Source organism: Pan paniscus, chromosome 5, assembly GCF_029289425.2.
Source record: "Pan paniscus chromosome 5, NHGRI_mPanPan1-v2.0_pri, whole genome shotgun sequence".
Classification (NCBI taxonomy): Eukaryota; Metazoa; Chordata; class Mammalia; order Primates; family Hominidae; genus Pan; species Pan paniscus.
Window position 1 is genome coordinate 21,844,134 of NC_073254.2, and position 23,222 is coordinate 21,867,355.

The 23,222-nt window shown below is 45.6% G+C and overlaps 1 protein-coding gene across 7 annotated transcripts in view; it reads left to right on the top strand.

Annotated features, from left to right (window-relative positions):
• RREB1 (ras responsive element binding protein 1) overlaps positions 1–23,222 on the top strand; it is a 144,553-nt gene that overhangs the window by 96,560 nt on the left and 24,771 nt on the right. For all 7 annotated transcript variants that reach the window (XR_010112377.1, XM_063605137.1, XM_034961403.3 and 4 more), the window contains exons 7-9: positions 7,224–7,368; positions 7,989–8,125; positions 22,522–22,711. Coding sequence is in view for 6 of the 7 variants with exons in the window: in XM_063605137.1 (XP_063461207.1) it covers positions 7,224–7,368; positions 7,989–8,125; positions 22,522–22,711 (472 nt within the window). In the remaining variant the exon portion in view is untranslated. The remainder of the gene's footprint in view (positions 1–7,223; positions 7,369–7,988; positions 8,126–22,521; positions 22,712–23,222) is intronic.

The following is a 23,222-nucleotide window of genomic DNA, read 5'->3' on the forward strand; positions in this document are numbered from 1 at the left end:
TGGAGAGAAGCTCTGTGCTGATGAGCCGTGGAGATTGAGAGTCCACCAAAGCGTTTGCTTATAAGGAACATGAAAATGAACCCCTGGTACTCCTGGACTTCAAATTAAGATTCCTTAACTTCTGATAAAATTTAACTTTATCCTTATACTGGCTCCCTTGGAATACTATGCTACAGTCAACAGATGAGAGACGTTCTCTATTCTGGGGACGTATTGCCCTAGTATTGCAGGGAAAGTGGGGGCTTGTAGAAGACATCCATGCTGTGGAGCATGTGGTCTTTATAGACACCTCCCAGAATGGAGGCAGTAGGAATAAACCTCAGTATCAGCCGCAAAGCTTGACTTTGTCATGGCCTCCATGGGCCACATTGCCCACATCAGAGACTGTGGGATCTAACTGGCCAGTGGTGGTGGCTGCAGTGTCCGGTGCATTTCACCAGGAGCATCCTGCGAGCCCTGGGAGCTGCCTGGCTGACGGCATTCCCACAGCGAGCCTACAGACTGTGGGTTTACACTTCATGCCAGGCTGACTTTAGATTTTTCTAAGGGCTGGCTTTGGAGGTCAGCACAGGTGCTTACACATTGTCTAACCTTCCTCCACACCCTGGGACAGCTGGTGTGACCTGCCTTCCGGACAAGCATGACTGAACCCATACAACACCTGAATTACTAGAAGGTGCCTCTGTACTTTACAGGTGGGGCCACACCAGGAATTGCTCAGTTGCCGCCTTGCTGTCCTCCCCCCGCCTCCTCCCTCTCTGTGTCTGCTCTCCATCCCCCATTTGTTTGCATAGAACTTGATTGGCATTACAAGCATCATCCACAGCCCTCCACACTGAACTCCTAGGCATTTGTTAGGAAAACATACACACATCTTTCTAGAATCATACTTTGGCCAGAAATGTAGGTTGTGCAGCTGTGGGGGTTCTTAATCTTATTCATTCCCGTTTTGTTTATCACAAAGCTTTGTTGGACAAAAAAAAGCGAGCACCAGATACGGATGGGGATGTCTCTATAACCAGGCTGCTAGACCCTGTTTGAACCTGTTGCCTCCAGCTTGGCAGGTCCTGGGCCGTGCTGTGTGTGCTTTGTATACAGTGTCCTGTGTCCTGACGGAGTGACTTTCCTTACGGTACCATTCACTCAGAGTATCAAAGAAGTCGGCTCCTCTGTTAACAGTCCTAGGAGGAAATTGAGACTGAAAAGTTAGCAAATACTGGAAGTGTCTAGATTTCTCCTGAGGTTTAACCTTCACATGCAAATTACATATGGGGAGCTTGAAGAATGTCTGAGACCTGCTCTGAGGGCAGCTATGACTAAGTAATCTTTGGTTTGGATCACATTTAAACTTGTTGAGAGTTTCCCAAAGGATTTTGCCCCCAAAAGAATTTTAAGAATGTTAAATTTCCCAACTTTTTGGTTAAGCATTTATGCCTGGTAAACTGATGGAGAGACTGCTGGTATATTGGAAGATGAGTCTGGGAGATGTTTAATGCTGGTATCCAAAAAATGTCAGTGTCCTGGTCAAATGGTTGACCGAACCTGCAAACGGTGCAGAGAGCTGGAGAAGTTCACTGTGATCCCATGGTTCTCACACTTAAGCAGGCTTCAGTATCACCTGCAGGGCTTGTGCAAGCCAGACTGCTGGGCCCCGACCCAGCGCCTACCAGTCTGCAGGCCTGGGATGGGACTGGGGGGTTTTATTTGCATGAAGCTCCCAGGTGGTGCCCATGCTGCTGGTCAGAAGCCTACAGAGTGAACACTGGTGTTCTAGGAGACTGACAGGATTGTCCCTATTTTACCAGTGTGGAAACTGAAGCTGAGGTAGCCCAAGATTCTCTGGAGTCTCCATAATTACTAGGTGGCAGAACAGAGATCACACGTCTCAAATGTGTCACTGCTCAGAGACCACCCAAAAGCTTCTTTGCATCACATGGTCTCTGTCTACACCATCTTTCCACGCAGATTCCTGATTGCTGCTCAGAGCAAGCCAGTGCTTGAATAGCTAAGAGCTTTACCCCATTCCCAAATCTAATGACTTCCATGCCTAAGGAAGGTCAGCAGAAAGTTCCTGTATTTGGAACTGGAAAGGAGAACATTCAGGGAGGCAGGGAGGGTCAGCTTTTTAGGGATTGGTCTGTCTCCCTGGAGTTATTGACCAGCCTTCAGCCCTTGCACAGGGTGTACTCTTTGGTTTAACTCTGATGTTTTCAATATTCTTACAGACAACCTACCCTGCTAAAATGGACCATCTCAAATTTTAGAAAGCAAATGATTACACTTGTGGGAGAAAAGCCATTTAAGTTGAAAATCAGCATCTACTCCTAGATTCAAAGTAGGCTCCAATTGTGCCAAAAAGTGCTCAGATTTGGGGGTTTTTTCCACGTTTAAAAAACATCTGCTATATTTGTGTTCGTTCATCACTGTAAAAGCCTCTTTGGGTGTTATGAATAGGATAAAACTTCTCTTGACTCCAAAAGTTCTGATAAAATTCCTTCCTAAGACCACAGTGCGGTAGGATTCCTACTGTTAAAGTGTCATGCTTCCAAAAGAAAAGTACAGAATTTTATGGAAAGGCAGAACTATACTTGGATTTTATATTAACCTCTCTCTACAATGAGTGTAGGTATTGTTTTGAATGAACAAACATATGAATTCCAATAAGAAAAGATTAACACATGTCCTCAGTGTTCATTGTTGGAGTGTTTTCGATTGAAGTCCCTTCAGTGTGGCACTGTTCATAATCTCGTGTCATGTTTGCTCACACCAAATTCTAGCAAGGCAAGTTATAAGATGTCCTGGAACCTGAGAGTGTATGTCATAGTAATACTCTGAGTGAAGCAAACATTTTCTACCTATACTTCATTCCTTCCTTCCTTCATTTGTCCATTCAGGGATTCAACAAATATTTATTTGTTTGTTCTTCCATCCAGCAATTTAGCAGATACTTACTGACCAACACCTATGTGCCACCAGGGCTCGTGCAGAGAACAACATAGACCAGGTTCTTGCTGTAATGGAACTTACTTTCAACTGAGGGTGAGGGGACAGTCAGACGAGTAAAATACATGATACCTTCCGCTACTGCTGCGTGCTGTGGAGGAAGGAACGCTGAATTGTGGGTGTAAGAGCATCTGCACAAGTAGGGTGTGGGGCCTCAGGGAAGGCTTTGCAAGTGAGGCGCGTGGCACGAAACCTGGATGGCAGGAGCCAGGCTTGGGAAGGTCTGGGGTGCAGTTTTCCAGGCAGGAGCAGCAAGCATCTGAGTCCCAGCGGCGGGAACTAGTTGGATGCATTTGAGGGACCCACAGGGGCTAGTCTGTCTGAAAGAGCTTTGGGATGGAAGAGGGCAGGGTGCTCCACTATTGAAGTCTAGCAGATAGGTGGAAGCCAGATTTATTTTAATTCTAAGAATGGGACTGTCAGAGGAATTTAAGCAGGGGAGTGGTATGATTGGTCCTGTGTTTTAGATGCTCAGTCTGGCTGCTGGATAGAAAATGGAAAATAAGAGAGCAAGAGGAAGAGCAGAGGGGCCAGCTTAAGATACTAAGACCAGCTGGTAGGAATTCCTGCCATTGCTAGTGTTTGTGCAATGTATCCATTGAAACATGAATCCTTATATATGGATCTTTGCACATTTGTTCAGTTATTAGACCTTAAGACAGATTTCTAGGAGTAGAATTACTGAGGCAAAGAGCATACATATTTAAAATTCATATCTCTAGTGCTCAGCCACTTTGCAGAAAGGCAGTCACTCATTTCTACTCTCACCAACGATGGGAGAGTACCAGTCTTCTGAACCACACCAACACCGCATATTGTTAATGTAAGACTTTCACACCCTCGCCAGTCTGGAAGGTGAAAAGATGCACTGCTCAGGTGCAGAATGGAGGAGATGTGGTTTGATAGCAGTAAATGAAGGAATCGTGGGGATCGTGATTGACGACAAACTTGGTAGGAACTGAGGGTATAAACACACCCAATGGAACCCACCCAGGCTCCCTTTATGTACCTTCTGGAGGTCATAGTGCCAGCCATGTGCCCTGAGCTGTCGGATCACATCCAGACTGGAGTTTGCATCTGGATCCAGCATTTCATGAAGGATACCTGTACACTGGAGAGCATTCCAAGTTTACTTAGGACCAGTATAATTCCACAGACTTGCAAGCAGAGCTTGAGGGGGGCTGTTCGCTTTTGAAAAGAGAACACATTGCAGAAACGCAGTAGTCCTCTTACACTATTTGAAGAGCTGCCACGCAGATGAGAACATGGACTGATGTTATAACACAGCATCTCCCTTGAGGACAGATAGACAGAATTTCTGAGTCAATGTGAGGGAGATGGTTTTAACAATTAGAAGAGCCGGAAAAGTCCTTGTTGGTGGAAGTGTCCAAGCAGAACTAAATGGTGATGCCTCCAGTCTGCTGTGGAGAGGGACTTTCTATGCAGAGTAGAGGGCTGAATCCCATCCCAGCTCCCTTCCAGTTCATGGGCTCCTTGTCATTTATTGACTCTCAGGATGCGTGGAAATTAGACAAATTAGCCCTTGAAATCAACCCTGAGAGAATGACAGACCCAAGCCTTCTAAGGATTGGAATACTCTCTTTCCCACCACCCCTAATTTGTTTTGGCCACAGCTTGAGGGAAGGGGTCATTAGTGTCTCATCATGATGATCCTGGCTGCACTTCCTGTGAGCTTTTGGGAGGAAATGAACAGCTCCAGTTGCCACTCCTGTTGTTGGAGGCTAGGGAAGCAGAGCAGGGGTCAGAGCAGTGGGGAGAATCTCTCACTACATCAAATCCATCGTCAGACCTGGCCGGACCCCTCCAACCCTGCAGTTCACCCGTGGGCTGAATTGAGGTTGTCAGTGCAGCTTTTGCTCATCAAGCGGCTGGAAGGACAAAGCAGGAACTTCCCATGTTGTACCCAGTAGCTGGGGATTTCACCCTGAAATGGAGCGGTGCTTGTGCTTTTGCACCTGGGGCTCCGGGGCTCAGTGGGAGAACTGGAGTGAGCCGCTGTCTGTCAGACTGCCTTGGCCTGCTTTGGTCACTCTGCCACTTCTAGGAGTGATGCAGTTCAAGGGCAGCCCCGGTTTTCCAGACTAGGACAGAGGCTCTGCAGTCCTTGAGCAAAACTGGAGGTGGGAATGTTCTATGCCTGAGCTGTGGGTTCCTCACCCTCTTCACTTTGGTAGTAACTGTGCCACCTTGGGCCACAGTCCACCAGAGAGGAAGTGTCCAGGTTCAGGTTATATCCCTAAGATTCCAGCTGGTGATCCAGAACGGAGTTAACTGACTGGCATGGTCTTGGGAGATAGGTTGGGTTTGGGGGAAGAGCATGAGCTCAGAGTTGGTGCACATAGGTCGGCTCAAGCTCTGAGGCTATGGGCAGGTTGGCCTCCCTGCACCTCAGCTGCCACATCTGCAAAATGGAAATAATGATCTGTCTAAGGTTCCTACTAGGCCCTCAACTAAGTGTTGGCCCCAGTCCCTCCTTTATGAAAACAGCTTCTTTCATAAATCCCAAGAACAAAATAATTACCATTTTGTATTTCTGTAAATATTGTGTCATATGATTCAAAAGATATAGCTTGAAATGGGCTCATGAACTGTTTACAGTTGTCAACCTCTAATTTTTAATATTCTCATATCAACTGTAGAAAAGGGCGTGGATTTTGTTAATTAAAATTAATTTTGAGTAATTTATTGAAAGGGCAGGTTTGATGCTAGTTTACATCTCTTATACTTTCTCAACTCTTAGATGCTTTCTTTAAAATGAGCATTTCTAAAATTGGAGTGTGAAAAACTTGCCAGCCTTTCTTTTTTGCTCCTAATGCTGATATTGAGGGATGGTGTCCTCAAATCATAATCACTTTGGAATAGAGGTGCTTAGAACAAAGCTACTTGTTCCCATTAACTTTCACAAGGCTTTAGGAGGCCAAGAACTAAATAATGGTTGTCTGTGATTCTTTATTATTATTCTATTTCTTTCCTTTTTTTTTTTTTTTTGAGACCGGTTCTCACTCTGTCTCCCAGGCTAGAGTGAAATGACATGGTCATAGCTGACTGCAGCCATGACCTCTTGAGAGCCAATACCGTGCCACTGCACTCCAGCCTGGGCGACAGAGCAAGACTCCATCTCAACAACAAAAAAGGAGAGTACAGCTAAAAAGAGAGCAGAACTTCTTTTCAGAAGGTTGACAGGATAGCTCATGAAAATTTTGCTGTCTTTCCCTACTCCTGAGAATTTCTCAAGCAAGATAATCCTATAGAATAGTTATTCATAAAAAGCTGTGGCTATGGACCTAAATCTGGCACAGTTCAACCACGGCTACGTGATGAGGGTGATGATGATTGTCATTGGCAAAACTAAATCATTTTTATGTTGCAAAATTAGGAAATTAAAACTCACTATTCATTTGTAATGTCATTCGTTTCCTGTATATCTTGGGACCTTGTTCTTAGAATGTTTGTTTTAGAACTCAATAAAGTAAGGTCACTTAAGTTGAATAACCCATAAGACTCTCTTTTTGGAATAGACATGCACATATTTTATATAATACTTAACTATATGGGTAGCCTAGTCCTATAGATATTAGAGTTACCACATGTAACTTTTTCATTCCACTGTCCGAGTTAACTCTTGTGATCTATAAATCCACACAATACTACGAACAACAGGGAACTGCTTTCAGGTCTTAAGCACTCTGGACATTTGCTCTGTTAGCATGTCTCAAATTTGACCACCAAAATGCTTCCAAAGCAGAAAAGAGAGATGTGTACAACAGATAGATGGGCAGTGGGTTCTTGGGGCAAGGTAGCATTATCACTTAGTTTATGAACTAGTGGAACAGTTTAGGTATCTGGGAATTCTTTATTCTATAGAATTCCATGTCCTAAAATAGTACTTTTTGTCTGCATGAGTGGAACAGGTCACCAGATAGTTTGTTTCATCTTGTTAATGTCAGTTAAGTTCATGAATGTCTTCCAGTGAACAGCAAGACATTAAGCAACGCTTTTGGACAGCACTTGTAAGAGCTTTAAGAGAGGTTCAAGGAGATTATAGAGTTTTAAAAAGATAGAAGTCACTGTATAAATTATACCTCATATCTCTTAACTAAAGAAAGTTTAAGTACCAGTGCCTAAATATAAAATATTAAAAACATAAATGAACTGACTTCTTTGTTAGATCACATTGTGTGTGTGTGTGTTCTTTTCAGACATATGAAGATCCATGAGAAGGACCCTAACAGTGCCACAGCCACAGCCCCTCCATCTCCTCTGAAACGTAGGCGATTGTCCTCCAAGAGGAAACTGAGTCACGATGCTGAGTCAGAGAGAGAAGACCCAGCACCAGCTAAAAAGGTCCTCTTGGCTCCCAGTGCAGATTCACCTGCTCATGGGACTTCTGTCAGAAATACCACTAATCTTTATTTTCTCAGTGTGGAGACTTGGCAGACGTACATCCTAAGCTCTTAACCTGTGTTTTCCCATACTGTTTCTGTAAAGTGTCTAAGAAAAGAGTACCAGTGTGCACTTCCTCTTGAGCCCCTCTGCTGAGCCCAGAGATGAAATGAAGAGCTTTTACAATTGTTTCCATGCTTTCTACCTGTTTTTTCTAGCTAAAGCGCAAGCTGCATAAGCATTCGGGACTCTTTTGTCCTCACTTTTTTATTACCAGTGCCTGGCAGATACCCGGTGCTGCAAAAGTACTTGTCAGGTGGGTGGGAGGGTGGGTGGATGGATGGATGGATAGATCGATGGATGGATGGATGGATGGATGGATGGATGGATGGATGGATGGTAGCGTTCCGGGAGTATTTGTTGTGTGAATGAATGAATGGTCAGGTCCTTAATAATCAGGATTGGATAATGCAACCCTTGCCTTTTATTATTGTAAATCTCTGAATTTAGCATTGGCCTCTCTTCTGAAGCCATCCCATGTGGGAGACCTTCGTGACTTCACTTTTTTCCTTTTCCCTCAGATGGTAGAAGACGGGCAGTCAGGTGACTTGGAGAAGAAAGCTGATGAAGTCTTTCACTGCCCAGTATGTTTCAAGGAGTTTGTTTGCAAGTATGGACTGGAGACCCACATGGAGACCCATTCAGATAACCCACTAAGGTAGGAGAAAGAGTGAACTAGACCTTGTTCATTCCTGTTTCTCCTGGCATGTGACAATGTTCTTAAGTCCCGTTACTCCACACCGGGCTCCAGTGATTGAACTTGGGCACAACAACATTAGGGAGGCAGTTAAGAAAGTATTGGTGTGGGGAAAAAGTTGGCTGAGAGTTGTCAGAGGGTGGCTGTATCCACAGGGTGTTCACATGGTTCACTGTGCCTTCTTTCTCTCAGCAAAGCCCCTTGAGTAGTCACCAGTGAGCCCCTGAACACTGGGGAGTCTGCTATCATGGGTGTTCTTGGACAACAGATAGATTTTCTTCGCAAAAGATGTTGCAACTCAAATGACTATTAGCAATGCATGAATATGTGGCCCAAACAGGGACAGCCCACGTGTTGGATACCCCTGGCACAGCACTGGTCCATCATAGGCACTCAGAAGTGTTTGAACTGAGCTGGACCTGATAGCACAGAAACCTGAGAAGCCATTTTGGGGTCAGAGAAAGTTCTACTTAGTGCAGGACACTTGGCCAAAAATAGAACCTGATATGTTTCAATAAAAAAGTGACAGGTGATTGCTCTGCCATCCAGCTTCAATTGTAGGGGCTTCCCAGCTCCAGTGTTTCTGATCCTCAGCCTTGCCAGGCAGAAAACACGAGTAGTGACAGGACTTCCCACAAGAATTGAGGGGACTCATCTTTCTTTCTCTACCTTCTCTGATAACTTATCAGGCAACCGTTAGTCCTGTATTCTTGATGAGTTGATAGATTTGGAAGTTATTCCTAGAAAATTGCCACTTTAAAAATGTTAACTGCCAGAGATTTTAAGCATTAGAAAGAACAAAGAACTACTTAGGAACCCCTGTTGTCGTTGAGAGACTTGAAAGTAGCCCATCCTGGAAGTCACACACAGCTGCAGGGTCACGAGCACACAGCAGGGCCATACACGCCTGCAGCTTTGGGTTTTAGAAGACAGCTTGGGAATGCAGGAATTTGGGCATCTGTTTGCCTGAATCCCTGATATATGGACCAGATTTCCTTCTTGAAGACACATGTTTAGCTGTGACTTAGGAATGGGAAAGTCTGAGCAAGCTGAAGACTTACGTTATAGGGAAAATCCAAATCGTACAGTAACTTGATGCCAGGTCAAATATGATTATCCTTAATCACATTAGCCTGACATTTTTCCATTGGTGAGGGAAAAAGGAACTTACGAAGAATTTAAACTGCTGAACAATTGAAGTGCTATAAAATGTCTTTACGGAACTCCCCAGTCTCAAGAAATTGCCTGATCATTGGGTTGGGCACAGACTGGTTGTCAGGCCTAGACCTCACTCCTCTCTCTGCTCATACAGGACCTCAGCCAGCTACATCTGAACCTGTTTTCTCATCCTTCAAATTGAAGGAGGGCAGGACCAGATAATCCTTGTGTTACTAAAACCTTATTTTTATTTATTTATTTATTTTTGGTTTTTTTGAGAAAAGTTTTGCTTTGTCACCCAGGCTGGAGTACACTGGCGCAATCTTGGCTCACTGCAACCTCTGCCTCCTGGGTTCAAGTGATTCTCCTGCCTCAGCCTCCCGAGTAGCTGGGATTACAGGTGTGTACCACCACACCTGGCTAATTTTTGGTAGAGATGGGGTTTCACCATTTTGGCCAGGCTTGTCTCAAACTCCTGACCTCTGGTGATCTGCCCCATCTTGGCCCCCTAAAGTGCTGGGATTATAGGCATGAACCACCATGCTCAGCCCCAAAGCCTGCCTCTTAACAGTTGTTTTATTCTGTCTACCAGGAAAAGGCATATGGCCCCTCCCTGTGTAGGCCCTCTAGTTCTGAGAGATTTGGGAAACTTCACAGGTTCAGGAATGTTCACAGCATCCCCAGGATGTGGGCTTGTGGTAGGTGGCAAATACTGAAATAGTTCTCTAGATCAAGGACCCGAGTGAGCAGAGATGACATTACCAGCTGAACCTCCCAAAGAGAATCATGAGCAGAGGCAGAAACAGCACAGGGGACCCCAGCTCCTGCTCACGTTCCTACCCAGCAGCCTTCAGAGCCAGTGCTGCAGTGAATACAGGCTGTCTCTGAGCCCGTCTGTATACTTCATCTCACTTCATATTTTATTCTGTGATCAGATACCACCTTAGAAACTATCATTTACCCCCTTCTAGATAATTCTATTCTGCAGGAAAAATAATGTGGCTCCCACAAGAGATTTCTCAGCAGTCCAAGCCTGCATAGCATGGTGTGTGGCAGCGATAGACGCAGATCAGGTGTCTCCTTCTGAAATGCTGACCTGGGTGAGGGACAAGGTTCTCCTGGAGCAATCCTCTGAACAAGGACCTGCTCCAGGGAGAGGCCAGGCTTCCTCTGCACAGAGGTTGGAGATGGGCATTGCACTGGACGCTCGTCATTTTTTTCATAGTTGGGATGGGTAGGATTTGGTGGGTGATTAATCCACAATGATGGTAGGGCTGGTGCTGTAGACAGGCTGTGAAGTTGAACCCTCAGTCCTGCACGTCCAGCTAGCCGACCTAGAGGATTTTCCTCACCTGTTTACTAATAATGCCCTGTGTTTGGTGAGGGGTTGGCTTCACAGTTTTGTAGCCTGACAGGGACTTGGCCCCTCTGGGCAGGCTCTCACTTCGCTGGCCCCACAGCTGTGGCTGAGGGGTGGCCCGTAAGAAGAGAGTTGCCAGGCATCCTTTGTGGGGGCACACAGGCCACCCCTGCCCTGTGCCTCTATCTATAATTGTTGCTAGATGGGGTGGGGCTGGCATCTGGAAACCAAAAAGAGTTGATTACAGAACACGGTTAATGTCCCTTTGCTCCTCTCTGCTCTGCCGATCCCCATAATAGCCTGCTATCATAGGAGGCCTGGGGCAGCCTGCGCCAGCGGGGCCTAGCCAGGCGGTGGACTGGGACAGTAGCTAGTGGGAGAGACAGCTTGTTAACCCAGAACTAAAATAGACACCAGCTCCATTTCAAATCCCAGGGCAGAACCACAGTGGGATGCTACCCGCTTAGACTGAAGGTTTGTAACTCAAAACAGCTGTTGCCTTCTCACTCTCCTGCACTTGTCCCCCTTCTCCACCCCCCCACCAACTGGCAAGGTGCCCATTGTTCCTTAATAAAAAGTGTTGGAAATCCAAACTCATATAAATCTCAACTCCATTTCCCTCCACTCCACTGTGTTTCAAATGAATGAAGTGTCGTAGAACAAAAGGAAGACACAAAGCTGCCTGTAGGGATGCCAGCTCTTAGGATCAGGTGTTAGCTTCACCCTGACATGACCAATGGTCAGTCATCCCCCTTCCCCCAGGGCTCCCCAGATGAGGGAGAGAAGGCAGAGGAGGAAGCGGAGTCAGGCTATGGCGAGCTGGCGTTTGGAATCGGAGGTGAGGGACGGAGTGTTCAAGAGAGCAGGCGGCTACACAGAGGACATCCTTTGTGTGAGGATGTTGCTGGGCATTGAATGTCCATCAGAATAGAACTGAGCAACTGGCCATACCCTGCTGTGAATGAAGTCAGCTGGGAGAAGCATCCAGGTCAGCCCGGCCAGCAAGAGAATCTGAGCCACGCATGTCCTTGGAATTTTCTAGTAGCCATTTTTTATTTCATTTCATTTCATTTCATTTTGAGGATCTCGTTCTGTCACCCAGGCTGGCGTCCAGTGACATGATTATGACTCACTGCACCTTGACCTCCCAGGCTTTTAAATGACCCTTCCACCTCAGCCTCCCAAGTAGCTGGAACCACAGGCATGTGCCGTCACATGCGGCTAATTTTTTTGTATATTTTGCAGAGACAGAGTCTCCCTATGTTGCCCAGGCTGGTCTTGAACTCCTGGGCTCAGGTGATCTGCCCACCTTAGCCTCCCAAAGTGCTGGGATTGTAGGCGTGAGCCACCCTGCCTGGCCCTAGTAGTCATGTTTTAAAAAGTAAAAAGAAAGAGACAAAATGAATAATGCTTCATCGAGTATACCAGTATCATCAAAATATAATGTCAACACATAATCAATAGAAAAATTGTGAGTGATGTGATTCACATTCTTGCTTCCATGTACTGACTCTTTGAAATCTGGTGTGTGTGACGCGACCCCAGCCCGTCTTGGCTGCGCCACACCAGCCACATTTCAGGTGCTTAACAGCCCACAGAGAGGTTTCAGATGAGCCACCTACGGCAGGGAGGGCTGCAGCTTTGACGCAGAGCCGTGTCTTATGTGTGAAGGCCCAAGGGCAGCAGCTGGATGGTCACCCTGTTGGCACAGCCACTGCTGAGGGTGAAACTTGGCCAAAGTTATTGTGTAATCTTAGATGGCCCCCTGACGAAAGGAGTTCGGGTAATAAGTAATGTTAACATCATTTCAGTTAAAATGTACCCAGCAAATGATTGAGTTTGTACTGTGTGCCAGGCACTTGCCCAGGCTTGAAGGAAAGAGTGATGTTTGAGACAGGGTACGGGCTAGGCACAAAACAAGCTGGTTGGTTATAAAACAAAGTTCAGGGGTGAGTTCAGGACCCAGGAAGGCACATTTCCCTCAGATTCCAGGCAGGCAGAGGGATCTGGTGGATGCAAAACTTCTCCTTGGGATTTTACATCAGAGGCTGTGGTGCTTCACTTAATTTCCTCTGGGTCAGGGCCCAACCGGGTCTGGTACTTCATTGACCCTAGTCATCTCTGAGTTCAAGGTGATGACATTAAATCTCTGTTGGGAATTAGTACATAGGGAGCCCAAGGGGGCTCTGGCAGGAACCTCGGCTCCATGAGTAGTGAGGGCAGCTGAGACCACCCCCTTCCTGTATCTTAGTAGTGGGGCCACCAAAGGGAAATGCCTTCTTTTTCCTGCATTCTCCAGTGTTCCAAGGAATGTTTATCTCCCTTCACTGCACGCCTACCACCTACAGAGACCCCAAGACTCCTCATATACCCATTATTGATCCCACCCTTGTCAAATGTCATCCTAAAAACAGGGAAAAGATAAAATATTTGTCAGCAGCATTTCTATTGAAGAGTCTGAGTCTGAGGCTTGGGCAGGCAGAAACAGATTTTAAACACTTCTGGGGGCTATGAACAGAGGTCCCTCAAGGAGGGGAAGACTGCCCCCACCCCTCACCTGACAGGTACAGAAGCCTTGGTCAGGACTACCCTGTCCCCCACCCAAGGCCCAGAGCAAGGAGTGGCCCACCCAGCTTCGGTAGCCACTACACACCCTTTGTGAAGTCCCTCAGACTCTGCCCAGTGCTTCACGCCACACTGGTTTGGTTGAACAGTCGGAGCGGGGCATTGGGTTGCTGTGTGCAGCCTGGGCGGGTTCCTGGGGCATGGGGAGGGACGGCTGCCTGGCCAGGGCCCTGTCACAGGGCCATCACTGTTGCTCGCAGCAACTGGGAGAGATTAGTGCAGCTGTCGGATGTCAGTTCTCTGCCCCGAGATGGGCAGGGGAGGGTGGGCTGAGGAGAGAAGAATGTGTGAGTTGGTTGGGACTCTAGAGGAGAGGTTGTTTGCACTTACTCCTTCTGGCCTCTGGAGACAGAACAGGAAAAATGAAGCATGAAATCCCTTTTGAGAAGGAATGCCAGTCTCTCCATTAAAACACAATAATGAGGAAGGAATTCAGTATCTGAAGGAAATGGCCAAGCTGAGTGGCAGCTTCTCGGCAGGTATTTCGCAGGTTCTTCTGATGAGGGTTGCAGGGAGCAGGGAGTGTCAGCATTAGGAAATGCTCCCAGCTGAGCCAGCGTCCAGGCATTAAGGATATGTGGGTCACATAAGGAGCCAGGGCATCTGCAAATAGCTGTCCTCTGAACGCACAGCCTGGCAGAGTGGAACGAAGCCAGCCGGCTCCGTCCCAGCCTGCCGCCTGGCAGCTCTGTGACCTCGGGCAAGTGCTGACTTGGTTTCCCTATCTGGAAAATAGATTTGAAGGCTGTTGTGAGGACGAAGGGAGATAATCCACAATCCTCAGAGTGTAACAAATACTAAATGAAATTTTTCTTCTGATACTATTATTTAGAATGTATTTTTTATATAAAATTTTATATAAAATTAAAATTTTTAGATATTTTAAACCTTCCAGCATTTACAGTTATAGGCGTTGTGCCACTCTATGGCTATCCCATTCCAATGGAATTGAAAAGGAGTCAAATTTCCAGGTGCGATTTACTTGGCAGAGAACATGAAAGCAATTTGTCCTTTACTCTTATAAACAGCTGTTTTTATCTAGTTTCGCATTTGTAAAGATTGGGAAATGGAGTGGCTCTTTAAATTTGGTTTGACTCTTGCTTCCCACGTTTCTTAATCCCACTGTGTGAAAAGCAGATATTTAGAAACGTGAAGGAACTCGACACCTTTATGTAACAGAACAACACATCACTTTCTTTAGATTGTTGGGGGAACCCTAGGGTTCTAAGGAAGTGAGTTGCCTGATGTTTGAAATTTGCCAATGCAGCCTTTCAAAAATATGCTTAGCATAGTTTAAAAAAAAGAAAATTCACCCTTCTTGCTGATTGTGAGGAGGTCAGATATCTGTCCCTCAGCTATCACAATGGTAGACTTGATGGAGTTACGTGACAGAGAAGAGAGCCCAAGGAAGCACCTGAGTGGTTTCTCATCTCTGGGCCACTCTGTTAAGGCTTGTGTGTTGACTTTGGGATTTTCATCTTATTCTGGAGAGTTAAGGTCGCCAGATGAATAAAATACTACTGTTAGTGAGCACTGGGGGAGCTAATCCCAAAACTGTTTAGCCACAAGGTTAAGAAGTTAAAAAAAAAAAAAAAGACTTTTGGTGTCCTTGTTTTCCATTTCTGTAAATCACATTGCTGATAAATTTGCCTTTGGGCATGCACCCTGCCCATTTTAGGTACTAGGCTCAGTTACTGGCTACAGATTGCAGATTCCCTTTTCAGGGCTGATGCTTTTAACAGTGATAGTTATTCCTGATAAGTACCTTAACTCTGCTGTGAGGTATCAAAACTGCTGGATCTATTTTTGGCTGCCTCTTTACCATTACTCCCTCTAGAGAATGTCCATACCATAACAACATATTTACATATTTATCACACTGCATTTCTATCCCAGCTCAGAATTGTGCAACTTTCTTTAAAAAAAAAAAAAAAGGATATCCTGTCTTCTTCCAAAGACATTTGCTGTCAGAAGAACAGATATCTGTGCCCTGCCTAAATAGGTAGGCTGTGTAGCACAGACAGCCATTAATTCAATGCTTTTTAAAATTTTAGGGCCTCACGGTGGCTCATGTCTGTAATCCCAGTACTTTGGGAGGCTGAAGCAAGGGGATCGCTTGAGGTGAGGAGTTGGAGACCTGTCTGGCCAACACGGCGAAACTCCATCTCTACTAAAATACAAAAAAAAAAAAAAGCCAGGCACTGTGTCTCAGACCTGTAATCCCAGCTACTGGGGAGGCTGAGGCATGAGAATCGCATGAATCAGGGAAGTAGAGGTTGCAGTGAGCTGAGATTGCACCACTGCACTCCCTCCTGGCTGACCGAGTGAGACGCTGTTTCTAAAATAATAAAAATAAAATAAAATTTTAATTTACTTTTGTTTTCTTAAGACTTAGTGAATCTGAGTGTGAATAAGAACAGTATTTGTTGTATTAAAGTCCCTTGAGGATTGAAAGGACAAAACCCCAGCTAGCAACTGAGTGTATTTTCTTGACCTGTTGGAGCTGGTTGGTCCCACCCCTCACCCTATGTACCTCCTGCCTTTGGTGACTCAGGCACGTGGTCAGGCAGTGGCTGGCAGGTTGGGTCTCTATGACTTCAGGACAGCGTGGAGTTCACCAGCTCGTGTGGGAGTCAGACTTCTCTGACCATGTTAGCGCTGTGCCCTTTCCAGCCCAGCAAGGGTCAGAGCCAGTATGCTGTGGGATTTTGCTTGTCTGTTTGATTTTTGGAAAAGGGACAGTAAGGGCTGTGACAGTGCCTGTGTAGTCACTGACAACCACAGGCACTTCTCTAAGCACATATCAGAGACTCTGTGATCGTGGTTCCCGGCCCCTGGTGTTGGCAGCCACCTTCCTGCCATCTGTGCCTTTACATACCAGGGGCCATGTAGAAAGAGCTTACCTCATGACCTGGGAGTCGTCTTCCTCCACTGGGACCCCCAGCCCTTCTCTCTACTTCACCCTACCCAGTGCCGCCAGGGACATTACAGTTGATACTAAGGGAGGAAGGAAGGGATGGAGGAGAAGTGCAGGCAGCTGCTTCACCTCTGCTGTTCCAGGGAGCCCCAGTTCCACACACCCCAACACCACAGCCCCCTCCTACCATCTACCCTGAGAACTGCTAGAGCCCCTCCACCCCATAATAGGAACCTCCACAGTGGAGCAGCCCCATTGGAGGCAGGACCAACAGTTCAGCGACTGGCATGTCATACAGGGGGTGGGGAATGGTCCAATCTACTCCAGCACTCTAAACTAAAGTTTCTTATCCTCTTACAGAAACACTGGCCAACGTGTGCTAGAATGCAGGTGTTTTCTGGGTGAAACAGGCTCTTGTGCACTGTCTTGGTACAGACACACTTATTTCTGTGAGCACAGTGATTTGGAGTTCACATATGCTAAGCAGCTCCTGTAAGTTGAGGTCAGGCTGAATGTCCATCTTGGATTCCGTGTGTAATCTAACCTTAATCTGTCGTTTGGAGATTTTTCCACTGATGATTTTTTTTTTCTTCCTGAAAGTAATGTAGTGTGATTTTAAAAGAAAAAGAAAGTTTTGTTTTTGAAAGGGTCAGTGGGGTTTTGTTAATTTTCTTTAAATTCTACAAAGAGATACACTTCCCCCAAATACATTTACTTTACTGACAGCAAAGTTAGTTTCCATTTGGAAAAGTTATCCTGTTTCCAACATCGAGTTATCTCTGTTGCCAGAAAATCAAAAGGCAGCCAATCAGATTTGTAAACCTTTCCTCTGGCACATTGTCAAGATCTCTTGCAAAACGAAATTGTCCTACAGCCCTCCCCTCTCCTGTGGCTCTAAGTGCAGTTCTGCCCCATCTAAATATTAATATTTTGCAATCGTGCTCTTTATGAGCCCCTGGCAGAGTGGAGATGCGCCACAGACGGGGTGAGGAGAGAGTCGTGGGGACCACCTGGCCAGTGGCTGTGGTCTTAATGGAGATTGACAAGCCCAAAGGAGGTTTGCAAATACCCTGATGCCTGCAGCCGCCTTTGCATCCGGCAGCTCCCTCCACAGACTTACAGTGGCCTCTATTGTCCTTGAAGAGCTGCTTAGAAACAAGGTTGCAAAGCTTTCTCCTTGGGGCCTTGGGAAGGCTGGATGAACCCTCGCGTCTCCACCTGATAGGGCTGATCCAAGTGTTTCTGGGTGGTGGTTTTCCACACTGGTTTTATTTAAGGTCTATCAACAGGTGCTGAGTGTGAGGCAGGGAGGCAAGTGTTTTTCTGTGGGTGTTTCTTCCTTTAACCAACTGCACCACATGCTTCTGGTTTCAAAGCAGAAATTTCTTCTCTGCCACTTTCATGTTTTATGTCTTTTGACTTATAGGAGTGCCTTAGTTGAAATTCCATGAAAAGGGTGTGAAGTGTGGATCACCTTGCTTAGACTCTGTTAGGAGGTTGAGTGCTTGTGCAGGCTGGGAGAGCATGCACTTCTTTTCAGGAGGCAGGTGAAGGGAGCAGGTGGGATGAGGCAGAAGACTGGCCAGAAAGAACACTTTTCTCCCTATGAGTCTTGCAGTTAGACAGAAGTAGTAAGGACAATTGTGAAGTTCTTGAAAGTGAGAAGAGAGAACACGTTCCTTTGAAATTAAAACTCAGTTTTTCCTGATTTTTCACGTTAGCTAAAACGTGCCAGGAAACGGGCTTTTCCTGATTTCTTTTTTCCCCTAGTACAATAACATAATGACTAAATTTGGAAAAGTACTTTGCAGTTTTCAAAGCACTTTGTTATTCACAGTAACTGCAAAGATCCCCCTGTTTTAGATGAGAAGGGAAACTGAGGTGTGAAGAAGGAAAGGAACAGGAGAGAAGTAACAAAGATGAGTAAAGTATTGGTAATTTCTTTTCTCTGGGAGTTCTAACATTCTAACAGGCTTGTAGTTTAAGACGTTTCTAGATAGCAGATTCTCACACCTAACTCACTATATTTTCCAAACTTATCTAACTATAAGAATCCGCTGGTGTGCTTGTTCATATACAGATTCTTAGGCCCATCTTCTAGTTATTCTGATTTCAGTTGGTCTGGGGTGATCTAGGAGTCTGCTTTTTTTAACAAGGTCATGTGGGGATTCTTATCTCTTGGCATGTTTGGGAAATTTTACATAGCCGGCAGCTGAAGTGCACATGGAAATAAGTTGTCCAAGGTCATGCAATCTGAACTCCCTGATCCCCACCTGGTGTCTCTGGTCCCTGAGCCCACATCCCCCTACCACCCACTGCTCCACAGCTGCCTTCCCAGGGACACAGAGTTTGTGATCAATACTGAATAATTCTGCCACGTCTTTATTGTCATGCCTTCATCACCTACTACGTATGAAGCTGTCCAGAAACAGGAGGGATTTAAGGGTGAGGGAGAGAATGAAGAAGACAGACACAGGCATAAGAGACAAAAATAAACCTCAATGTTATTAAAAATTCAAGCCAGGTGTAGGGGTGCACACCTGTAGCCCTAGTTACTAGGGAGGCTGAGATGGGAGGATTGCTTGAGCCCAAGAGTTCAAGGCCAGTCTGGGCAACATAGCAAGCCTGCCTCAAAAAAGAGAAAAAAATCACTACAACCATAGAGGTACAGTAAATTCTAAATCTAATTGCCATATTAAGAGGCATTCATTTTCCATTCCCTTCATAAAACCTACTTATTAATGCCAGTCACACTAAATATTCATAACCAATAGGCTGTGCACTAGTACAGAAGTCTCAAAAGTGGAGAGTAGCCAAGCACAGTGGCTCACACCTGTAATCCCAACACTTTGGGAGGCCAATTCAGGAGCATTGCTTGAGCCCAGGAGTTCGAGACCAGCCTAGGCAACATGGTGACACCATGTCTCTACAAAAAATTTTAAAAATTAGCCAGGCATAGTGGCACATGCCTATAGTCCCAGCTATGAAGGGAGGCTGAGGTGGGAGGATCACTTGTGCCCAGGAGTTCAAGGCTGCAGTGAGCTATGATCATGCCACTGCACTGCAGCCTGGGCGACAGAGCAAGACTCTCTTTAAAAAAAAAAAAAAAGGCCGGGCACGGTGGCTCACGCCTGTAATCCCAGCAGTTTGGGAGGCTGAGGCGGGCAGATCAGCTGAGGTCAGGAGTTCAAGGCCAGCCTGGCCAATATGGAGAAACCCCGTCTCTACTAAAACACAAAAATTAGCTGGGCGTGGTGGCGCATGCCTGTAATCCTAGCTACTCAGGAGGCTGAGGCGGGAGAATCACTTGAACCGGGGAAGCGGAGGTTGCGGTGAACCAAGATTGCGCCATTGCACTCCAGCCTGGGCAACAAAACAAAACTCTTGTCTCAAAAAAAAAAAAAAAGGTGAAGAGTATTCAGGAAGATCTCTAGGATACAAGGAAAAAAATATATTTTTTATCTCACCCTTTTAAAATGTCTATTTGGTAATGTGCCTGGCACATTACATATATGCAAATACATGTGTACATAAATACATATACTACCTACGTACACACATACACATTCTCAGCTAAACAACAAACACATATGGACCAGGTACGAAAACCTTTTTTATAGAAGGGGTACACATTTCAGAAAGTTTGCAGCCACCTCTCAGTCCTACCTGCCTGCCCTTTGCAGTTGACTTGTATGCTACGAAAAGTCTCTTCCCAACCTGTTTATGTCTGTAATACTTGTAATAATTTATTATAATTTAATTAAATTTTATATAAGCTGATGGAATGTTGTTTTAATAAAAGAATAGTCTCTGTGGAAACTTATGTTGGAAAGGCTTATTTACAGTGCAGATTGGACAGAGTATTTTTTTTTTTTTAGTTGCTGTCAAATTTAGGCTAGGTAAGATACCTGTGCACAGTTGAATGCCATAATCGTAAAAATCTAGGATTCTGCTTTAGTTTGGCTTGCAAAATTCTGGTATAATAAACTCCCATGTACCCTTATCCAGTTTCAGGGATTATCAACTCACAGCCAATTTTGTTTTCTCTCTTCCCCAACCCAGGTAATTTCAAAACAAATCCCAGATATCCTATGTTTTATTTATAAATATTGCATTATATATCTTTTTTTAAAAGGAACCTTTTTAAAAAGCATAGCCAAAATATTATCATAACTAAAAAATTCAGTCACTTGTGAATATATCAAATATCTCTGATCAGAGTTCGATTTTCCCAATTCAGACATTTCTCTTATCCTTTCAGTCCAATATAGATCTTTCAGCCAAGTGGTGGCGAGGTGATGGATTGGTGACCATGGGGAGGGTGCAGTTGAACTTGAGCATGGGGGAAATGAAGTGGGGGTGGGAGAAGGAAGGAGCTCTATCTCCAGGACAGAGGCTGTGGTTGCCTCCAAGGGTCACTGTCCTCTCTGTGTGCACAGCTCAGAGCTTGAACGTATTTCAGCCAGAAAGAACCTCACCCAGAGGGGCTGTGTCCATTCTGCTTCCCCGCAGGATCTGTCTCATGGCCTGTGATTTAGATCGCTGGGTACTTTGACATCTGGGCCCGCAGTGTGAGGACTTCCAGCCCCTAAAGGTGTTCTTCATTATCCAGATCTGTCCCTTCCCTGGGCCTTGACCACAGCGGTGAGCTCAGCAGAATTCCCTCAAAAGGAACTCTGTGTTTTGAGTGGCTCATGGAAACCCGGGTTTGGGGTTCCAAAGGTAGCTGAGCAGTGACAGGAGAGTGCTCAGGAGAGGCCCTTCCTGAACAGGGGAGCCAGGGGAGGAGCATGCACAGCAGGACCGGGTTCTGCTGTGCCCGCTACAGCGTGATAAGGCAAGCAGGGCGGCACATACTGGCACTTCTTCCTTTCAGTGCTTCCTGAAAGTGAGCACAGCTGCTTCGTGGCTGACTTCGTTATCTCTTTATTTCCAGGGAAGACTCTCAACTCAAAAAAGTTTTCACTGATGTACATGCAGTGTGGACGTAAGCAAGTGGCTTTGCCTGGCTAAAACAGTGATAAAAGGAGCTACCTTAGCGGTGGTGAGGGTCAGATACGCTTGCACACGTAAATACATGGAATGATGCTTGGTATACAGCATTGTCCAACAGAATATCCTGTGATCTTGGAAACATACTGTGTCTGTGCTTCCCGATGCAGTTGAGCCCTTAAAAGAAGGCTGAAGTGACTGAGGAACTTTAATTTAAATTTGAATAGCCACATGTGGCTTTGGTGGCTACTACATTCCATGCAAGTCTAGGGGATGTTGATAATACCATAACGATGGTATTTTGTTTTTATCCACCCATCTGCACACTGATGTAAAATTTTTAATATGGTTCTCAGTGAAGACCTAGAGGACAATACTGGTATGAAAAGCAGAGACAATATTATAAAGTGGTGTTTGCTATGCATCTGTGTGGCCCAGAACATTTAGGATGTCAAAGATCATCTCTGAAATGAAGGGTCAGATTTTGAAGTGGACTGCCTCTGTGGGAGTCTTTCAAGGAAGGGGAGACAGCCTTGTGATAAGCATGGGTGGGAGCAGGAACTCAGGCTGACATTTTATGTGTGCTGCTTACTGGCTGTGTGGCCTGAGTCACATCGCTTCGTATTTTTGATCACCGGTGTTCATCTGGAAGATGAGGGTCATGATACGCACCTGCCTGCTGGGGTTGTCATATGGGCTGAGCTGTCAGGGCGCCTGGGCTCAGTCCATGAGGACCATGGTTATCATTCAGATAATGATGATGCTAATACCACAACTTAATGCACAATCACCATCACTTCTAATTAGATTGGAAAATTTAATAATTTTTATCCCTATCAGATGCCAGGGATGCTGATTAATTGCCCTAGATACTACTTAAATGTATGCTCTTTTGACTTTTAAACATTTACAATAATTAGAATCCAGTGAACTCAGGGAGAGAGAAACCTCTGACATGATCCCACTAATGCCTGATCGAGGCGAGAGCGAGCAGGTCGGCCACGGTGGCTTCAGGATCCCAGCTGTCTTCTTGTGCTCAGACTGTGGGTGTTTAGGTCGTACGTACATCTTGTGCTGCCTTCAAAGATTTGGTATCCAGAAGTTGATAGAATACAATTTTTTTAAAAGGAAGAGGTTTTTGGTGCTAACCATGCAGCCTGGCTTCTTGACATCATATCATTTTTATTTTACTCAATTGAAATGAATCAACAAAAACTTAAGTCTGGAAGAGTAGAAACTCTGACTTAACTGCTTCCTCATATGCTCTCCCTTTCTGCCTCATATGTTCTCCCTTTCCTCTCCTAGATGTGACATTTGTTGTGTCACCTTTCGAACACATCGAGGACTGCTGCGTCACAACGCGCTTGTCCACAAACAACTTCCCAGGGATGCAATGGGCAGACCTTTCATACAGAACAACCCTTCGATTCCTGCTGGCTTCCACGACTTAGGATTCACGGACTTCTCCTGTAGGAAGTTTCCTCGCATTTCTCAGGTATTCTGATCAGCCCATGGAAGCAACCAGCAACTGCCTTCCATGGTCCACACTGTTAGACCATGGAAACTTCCTCTCCCTGAGGTTTCTTTCCTTAAAATGTCGGTTGGGCTTTGTCTTTTTTTGTAACACCTTTTTTCTTAAAATTATCGTTGGCCCTTTCGGTCTCCCTTGGGTTGTTGGGTTGAGAAAGGTGCATAGTCTTGTTTGGGGTTGAATATCCTATGAACTGTGCAACAGTCTAGCTCTTCTGTGCCTTTTGCCCGTTCTTGGGTCTTTGAGGTTTAAGTTGTCAGTTGTAGACCAGGCCCCAGTGGCTCACACCTGTAACGCCAGCACTTTGTGAGGCCAAAGCAGGAAGATCATTTGAGGTCAGGAGGTTGAGACCTGCCTGGACAGCACAGCAAGACTTTATCTCTACAAAAAATTTAAAAATTAGCCAGGCGTGGTGGTGTGCACCTAGTAGTCCCAGCTACTTGGGAGGCTGAGGTGGGAAGATCACTTGAGCCCA